Here is an 8,441-nt window from a genome sequence, read left to right as displayed (position 1 = left end):
TTGGAGGGGGCTGTGAGCAGCCTGATCTGGTTGAAGGTGTCCCTGCTCCTGCAGGGGGGTTGGGCTGGGTGACCTCTAGGGGTCCCTTCCAACCCAAACTATTCTATGATTCTATGAGTCATGCAATGGCTCTGTTAAAAGGAGAGAGAATCAGAACTGGGCTTCTGAGTTTCATGCTCTTCTGCTACGTACCAGACCATTCATCTGTCAATTAAAAAACCCAAACCAAACCAAAACCCCCAAACCTCATCTGACCAACACTGCTGGGAGTGTGTGTATTGCCCAAGCTTGAACAGGAGGAGAGAGAGACTCAGGCAGTTTCCACAAAACCTACATTGCAGCCCTGAGCCTTTTGCTGTTTTGCTTTCAGCCAGCCAGAGGGGCTGTAACAAACTCCATCACGATAAAGATTTTACGATTTGCTTGCGGTATCCGTTTTCAAGCATGAAATCACCTTGTTTGGCCCAGATGAGCAAAACCTGTGACTATCTGTAAAATCAGGCTATCACTACTTACCTCTCCTTCCTGGAGAAACTGCGAACCTTTATGTAACACTACTGAAATGCTTTTGAAACACCGTATACAAGATGCTGTGGAAGCAGAGATTATTTTGGTCACTATAATCTGATTAGAAATGCTACCCACGCCCCCAACCTTTGCAGAAACAGAAAAACAACAGAAGCTGTTTCACACGGCAGCAGCTGATCCCTGAAACATGTACTGCTGCACTGTAACGATGATTCACCGGTTAACGAGGAGCTGCAACCTTTTACCTTGTAACAATTATTTCACCATTATGAGACACTCAGCTGCCGTGTAATTAGAAAATAACCACTCTCTTGCACGCTGCGTTTGGATCCCAACCCGTGGGAGGAAGGACTGGAGGGGCCGTACCTGGTTCTCGTCCTGCACCTCCATGCTGTACTGGGGCCCTGGCTGTACCTCCGTGACTTTCTCTCCGAGGAGGAAGCCCAGGCGAGTCATGAGTGTATTTGCTGCCTCATCGACGGATGGAGGGGGTCCCAGCTCCTGCTCAGTATCACCTAAACAGGAAGAACAGCAGATTCAGACACGAATTGTTTACCTTGGCTACTGCTCGGTGGTTTTATCAACAAAACACCCCTAACTTTTCATGCTGCGACACCAGTATCCAGGTTTTCAGGTTACTTAGGTTTTAACATTATATGCTGGTCATTAATACTAGGTTATGCATTGTTCCAGCCATCAACATACGTTTCTTATAACGTTAGCCATTATTTCTCCTCTCATTGCTGTCGTATTCTTCCCATGGAAGCACAGACAGCCATCCAGCTTTCCCTGCACCAGGAAGACCAGAGCCACGGGGGAGCAAGACTTCCTGACCAACGGAAAAGGGAGAGCCTTTGGTGTTCAGTGTTGGGCCCCTCGCTCCCAGAAGGACACGGAGGGGCTGGAGCGTGTCCAGAGAAGGGCAAGGAAGCTGGGGGGAGGGTCTGGAGCCCAAGGCTGATGGGGAGCGGCTGGGGGAGCTGAGGGGGTTCACCCTGGAGCAGAGGAGGCAGAGGGGAGCCCTCATTGCTCCCTACAACTGCCTGAGAGGAGGGGGGAGCCAGGGTGAGGTCGGGCTCTGCTCCCAGGGAACGGGTGATGGGACGAGGGGAAACGGCCTCAAGTTGCACCAGCGCAGGTTTAGGTTGGACATTGGGAACAATTCCTTCCCTGGAAGCACTGTCAAGCACTGGAAGGGGCTGCCCAGGGAAGGGGTCGAGTCCCCATCCCGGGGCGGATTTAAAAGCTGGGCAGACGAGGTGCTTAGGGCCAGGGTTTAGTGGTGGGATGGCAGGGTTAGGGGAACGGTTGGGCTGCGGGATCTTAAAGGGCTTTTCCAACCCAAATGATTCTATGATTCCCTCTCCTCACTCACGTAAAAACCACCTCCAAGTTACTTGCAGAGAACCCAAGGCTACACGTGCCATTTTGAAAGCGCTCGGCATGATGCAGAGCACCCGACCTGTGCTACCAAGTGGTTATGGCAAAGAACAGGACAGAAAACCCATGCACGCCTTCCACTCTTATTTGCTGCTTCCGACATGCTCACGGTTTCGTAGCAAGCGCTGCTCGACAGACACCAAACCTCCCTGTGCAGTCACAGCGTGGGCCGTGCTACCAAGCAAAGCCCACCTGCCAATTCCCCCTCAAGTCTATAAAAGGTCAATACCAACATTCCAGACAATTTTTCCTCATTTTTTTTTCGCCACCTGTAGGAAGAGCAGCACAGACAAACCTCCAGCTAACCGAGAAAAAGGCCAGGCATCTATATTGGCATTTCTGTATCTTTTTTATTTTGTAACAAAAATTTGTGGAGGTTTTCGACTCACAGTAACACAAAGGTAAGTCAGGTTCTGAAAGTCAAGTTCACGCCAGCAGCAGTATTAAAGCCTGAAGGTCAAGTTCTTTCCATGTTACACTGAAGCAATACTGCGTTTAGTGAAGTTGTAGGGGATTAATTAGGACTCGCAATTAGTCTACAGTTAATTATTCATCTGATAATGTACAATCTGGAAAAGAGCCCATCTCCATTTCCCAGCTCCGTCCTGGCTCGGGGGTGCTCCCAAACTCAGCCTGAAGCTACGGTAAAAAGATGTTACTAGAAATACGGCTTTTTGATAACTGTAACTGAAAACCACACATCACAGAACCTGGGACACGTACGAGATCTCAGAAAAATTTAAGCCGACTGCTTCCAGAAATTCCCTTTTAAACTCATAACGTACATCTTGTGGAAGCTTAGAGCAATTTTTCAGTCTCTCACCTACACTACTGCAAATTAAAAACCCTGGAGCATCTCACCTGCAACCACGCCTGCGTTCATAAGCACCGTCAACTTTGGGAGATGAGCATCTGGAGCAGCCCTTACAGGGTGACTTCACTGTTCTGAAAATGGATTATATCGTGTGATAATAGCCCCTGTCTTTAAGTTATTGAATCCCTATTGTACGGCTTTAAACAACGCTGACGTAAATAGGAGAGATTGAAGATAGAGACAAATTTAGATGGATGGCCCAATTTTTTGAACTGCTGACCACCCACATTCAATCTGTGGGCGTTTACTGTCTCTGGGAGTCAAATCCAGAACACTTTCATTTCTGTAAAAATGAAAACTATATACACTTTTAATTCCAAGGTTATTTTTTTCTTTAAAAAAAGTAGACTTTTAGAATTTATCCTAGGTATGCCTATCTAGGCTATGGCTCCGTTCATAGCCATTAAGAGTTTATTAGGCATTCCCCATCCCGTCTTCAGAACACGTGATATCAACAACACTCCAATGGTGCTGACTTACACATCTCGGCAGAGAGGAGAAGCTGGGTCTGTCTCTGCATTGCCCACCCGGGGGGGATTTAGGGAGCGGGCCCAGGCTACGTCGGGGCAGGCTGAGGGTGCTGGGCACAGCAGGGTTCCTTTGGCGCAGGGTTAGGAACCGCTCCCAAACCAAACAGAACAACTTGTTCCTTGCAGGTTGGGCTTAACCTTGCCCTTAAACCTCCCCTCTTTTATACTACCCCTAAAATATCTCCCAGGGGCACAAAGCTGTCTTCCACCTTGTAAAATAAAGAAAATTACCAGCTTATCCCAGGTTGCTGCATAAGAACACAGACGATATAGAGGATAATAATTATCTTAACAGCCTTAATTCACCTGCAAGATGCTGTTCATGGCACACAGTACCAGCAGCCGCAACCGAAGCAGCCGAGCTCCTGAACATCACGTTTAGTGTAGACCTATCGATTATTTTATTATAACGTGGCTTTCAAAGCACAGATAATTTTGAACTTGAGCAAAGCACTATTGTACTGGATTATTCCCTCTTTTGGTTTTAGGTCTTGAAAAATAAGCGCAGTCATTTAATTGAATGTCGAAGAAGAGACATAAGAGCTTGGAGATGCCTGTGAATGGGTATTACGGGAAGAAGCTGTAACTCGCCTTTCAAAGCTGACAGTAAGACCGAATACTCGCTTCCTAAGTTCAGCGAAAGGACATCACTGGGTTTTTTTTCCTCCCTCGCCACGTGTGCTATCCAGTTGATGCTGCAGCCAAATTTCACACTCTCTTCAGCACACTTGGTTCCCCCAGCCTCACTGGGGAAATCCCAGTGCACAGTTGGTAACAGAACCGTCCCAAGATATTTTTAGGTGTTCTGACACTACTGCTATAACCAACTACAGCAGCTCAAGCACACAAAACTACAGTCGACTCAAATAAGCGCCCTCTACCACGTCAATAAGCGCTAACGAACTGCTCAGCCACACACATGCAAACCTCAAGTCCATCGGCGGGTCCAAGAGATCCCAAGGCGGTGCGCGGGCTGAAGCTGCCGCGCCGTGCTGCATCAGCGCACACGCTTCTGTGTAGACATTAAGTGATATTAAAGGCTGTATCAAAATGCTCAGTGCCAGGAATATTAAACAAGAATTAAAAAAAAAAAACCTGAACTCCCTGATTCATTGCACATGCATGAACGTTTCGAGGAGTTCTAGAGGCTATGTAACTTTATGACCCTTTACGTTCAGGGGAAAGCATGTATTTTTATATATGCATGTCCTATCGCATGGCAACAGGATGAGGGGAAATGGTCTGAAGTTGTGCCAGGGCAGGTTTAGGTTGGACATTGGGAACAATTTCTTCCCCGCAAGGGCTGTCAGGCACTGGAAGGGGCTGCCCAGGGAAGGGGTTGAGTCCCCATCCCTGGGGGGATTTAAAAGCCGGGCAGACGAGGTGCTTAGGGCCAGGGTTTAGTGGTGGGATGGCAGGGTTAGGGGAATGGTTGGGCTGGGGGAGCTTAAAGGGCTTTTCCAACCCAAACGATTCTGTGATTCTATGATTCTAAAGCAACAGGAGGGAGAGCGTTCTTGCGAGCTGGGTAGCGAAGCCTTACCCACCCTCCCAGCCAGCCAGCTTTCCAGCAGCCATCAGACCATGCGACTCATGCTCCCATGCCAGCTGACATCTTCAGTTAGCTGGTTCAGTTGTCTATGTCTTGTTTGGTTTTAAGAAGAGGTTTTTAATGATAAGCCCCATTGTGGTGAAATGGCCGTGGCAGGAATAGGAGATCCACCGTGGTCTTTGCGCACACCATTGCATTTATCCATCCCCATGTGGTAAATGCCTTTTCTGAAGCTTATTAAAAACTATTTCCAAATAATTTAATAGAGGAAACTTTTCCCCACTTGGAATTTGTTGTGTTTCATTTCAAGGCTCCAAACCTGGAGTCGGCATTTCAGGTACCGAAGTCAAAACCAAAAGAGATTTCCTAGATGTTTGCCACTAGAGTCCAAAGACTTTCATCACTGATACGTCCCACAGAGCACAAATGTCTTGCAGTGAATTGCTTACTTCCAATAACATAAATAAAAATCCATGAACAGCTCCAAGACGGATTAGTCTCAGAAGTTGTAGCCTGGTTGGAAGGAGAGGTAATTTGTCCAAGCAGTACAGGGAATCTTTGCTTTGGGGTTTTTTTTGGTAAGGAAAATGTAAGCAACCAGCGTTACTTCGCACTGCAAAACCAAATTAACTGGAAAATAAGACATTCAGGTTCTTTTGTAGTTACAGAAATTAAAGGTATCTGCTAAAAAGTGAAAAGAAAAAGAGTTAATATTGAAAGGACTACATGAAATACGCAATCGAATTTTAGGTAGTCACCAAAAAGCTACAGTAAATGGTACTTCTTTCTTTTAATCCTTCATCTTCAGAAGAGATGGGTAACTGTAACTGTATGACAGAAATAAAGACAAGCTCCAGCAGAGATGTGAAACAGGTTGTCCTTTTAGATTCAAACACTACGTGTGCTTAGGCTATCTGGCATTTTTATCTATCCAAGCAGAATGCTGGAAACAGTAAGTCAGGCCCTTCAGTCTTAACATCGCTGCAGGCACACAGCGGTCCAGAAATGGGGCAAATAGAAGCAAAAATCAGCAAAGCAAGAGCTTCCCATGCCCCAGCATGGAGCTACAGGGAAAAAAGGAGATCCCAAACCAACCACAACCCCCCAGACTTTGTACCTGTACCCAGTGCTCCCTTACGAGAGGTCCAATCTTCATGGTAATGGAAAAAAATTCAAAAATCCAACATAAATGTGACTTAATTACTCTGAAATCAGAAGAAACAAGAGAACAAGAAGATGTGATTTCTCCATCTCTAGCCCGTGAGGAGCATATGGTGATTTTTTTTTTTTTTTTTTACTGATTTATTTTGCTTCTGGATTGAATTATACTGAATAGATGCTGCAAGAGGATGGGGTGGACAGGGAGACAAACAGAAGGTTAATTAGATCAGGGGTCTGGAAAGCCGGGAGGTCATTTTGCTAAGAAGAGCTGGTGTTGCCAAAGGCAGGGCAGCCCGTGGAACAGAAAAAGCCTTTTGAGGCAGAGACTGAAATGCTGGGGGAGGAGATCGATCGATCGATCGATCGGCCGGGAGGAGGGGTGGGGAGCAGGGGTTGATGGGCGGCTGAGCAATGAGGTCAGCGGGGCTCCCTGGGGGGTGAAGGGGTGAGGAGCGGAGGATGCAGGAGAAGATGGAGCATCGCTCTGCCCCCAACCTGCCAAAGAGCTCCTCACCCATTCGATAGCGCAGGAACAATTTGCAAATACTACACCTAAGTAATTAGTAATAATCAATAATTAAATCCAACACTCAGTTATTTAGAAGCTTCAAAAAGAGCGTAGGTACTCAAGGCACACATACAGGGTTGGTTTTTTTAAATAATTTAGCTTCCAGATTTGCACCAGACCTCAGCAGCGCACACCTCCGCACTTCCCAGCTACTTCTGCCATCCTTTTAAGTTAATGACTTTTTTTTTTAACTGAACTGAAAAAATGCAAATTAGAAACATTATAACCTGAGCTCGTCACACAATTCCATACCTCTAATCCTTCCTCCCTTCAAAAAATTCAGCCTACTTTAAATACATCAGAAGACCTTTGCGATTCACCCTGGAATTTACCTGATTTAGGCCATTTAGGAGCAATTTTATGGATCCTAGCAGCCCTCTCAGATGCCTTACCTACAGATACCCTCAGTATTTTTCAAGGGGTCAACTCGAACACCTCTATTAACATCATATGCAGTAGGATGGAGTTGATAAGCAGTCATAAACATTCACAGCATTTCCTCGAGAATCCAATATACCATTTTTATAAACACAGTTATTAGGTTTGCTCTTTTCAAGAGAGCATTCAAGACGTACAATGTTTTTGAACATTATATTTTTAAAACACTGTTTCTGTTCCATCCTTCAATGCCTATAATGAAATCTGCCACACATTTCAGCTGCAACGGCTTACAAGCAAATAAAATTTATGATTTATTTTGTAATTCTGTGACTTGTTTGATAGCTACCATCATCTAATCCTTCAGATGAATGATGTAGGGTAGCGCCCCTGGAAGACACTAACACTGTGTCTTTACGCCAGAGAATATTTTTGGTTTAATGGTTATACTTTAACTTCCAAAACCAGACTCCAAATATAATTTAAATTCCATCTGAAATCTATTTCAGCGAGTGTTTAACAAGACGAGCTGGATAACAGTTCACTTACTGGCACCCATCACAGAATTCACCTGAATATGAAACTCATTTGTCTTAAAATCAAAATTTTTTATATTAGTAAAGAAAAAAAATGAAGAATAGTTATATGCAAAGAATGAGCACCTATGAAACATCAAAAATAAATTATTCCAATTATGATTTTGATCTTCAATTATATAACTGTAGAGTTTTATCTAACGACTTCCTTCTCTCCATGTGACCTGAATCTGTCCTGTCATGATGTACATCTGCTTTAAATTATTCTGGATACACTTGGGCTATACTTGGAAAATGCCCTTGACCATTTCCGCACATCCCCCTCATCTCAAAATTAATGGAAGGTTTTTTCATTAGTCTTGTTTACATCGAGGTTTTAAAAAAATTAACCAACAAGGGACGAAGGCTGCCCCATACACATTGCTTTAAATGTATTTTTGTACTGCTGCTCTTAGCAGTCCTGCGAGAGCAATGGGAACCGGTCCCACCAACTTAAATCACGCCACAGACAAGTGGCCATGTAAATGTTCTCCTTGTATATTGCCACCAAAGCCCTCTGGCCAGCCAAAAACCGAACACTGAACGATGAAGGTGTTCCAGCTGCAGCTCTGGCTCAACCCGTGCCCTGGGTACTGCTCCAGCCCGCCTTGCTTTAGTGGCTGCTCATGCTCCATCCAATAACTTCTATAAGAAACTGCAAAAATTCCCATCATTAATTCCACTAGCTCTGTCTCTTGCAGGAGTTCCACAGACACTTCGTCTAATAAGAAATTTAATCAAAAGAAACTCTCCTCCACACCGCATATAAATACTGCTTCGTCAGCAGTCCTTCTGCACTGGGTGTGCGTGGCCAGCTCTTGGTAGCGGGGGGCTA

At 45.2% G+C, this 8,441-nt stretch overlaps 1 protein-coding gene across 1 annotated transcript in view; it reads right to left on the bottom strand.

The window, feature by feature from the left end:
* The window catches only part of TANC2 (tetratricopeptide repeat, ankyrin repeat and coiled-coil containing 2), a 221,631-nt gene that overhangs the window by 113,219 nt on the left and 99,971 nt on the right, over positions 1 to 8,441 (bottom strand). The window contains 1 exon segment of the mRNA XM_035903288.1: positions 895 to 1,043. Within this exon segment, the coding sequence (XP_035759181.1) occupies positions 895 to 1,043 (149 nt within the window).

Source organism: Egretta garzetta, unplaced genomic scaffold (assembly GCF_000687185.1).
Source record: "Egretta garzetta isolate BGI_Z169 unplaced genomic scaffold, ASM68718v1 scaffold100, whole genome shotgun sequence".
Lineage (NCBI taxonomy): Eukaryota > Metazoa > Chordata > Aves > Pelecaniformes > Ardeidae > Egretta > Egretta garzetta.
This window is presented reverse-complemented; position numbering and strand designations above follow the sequence as displayed.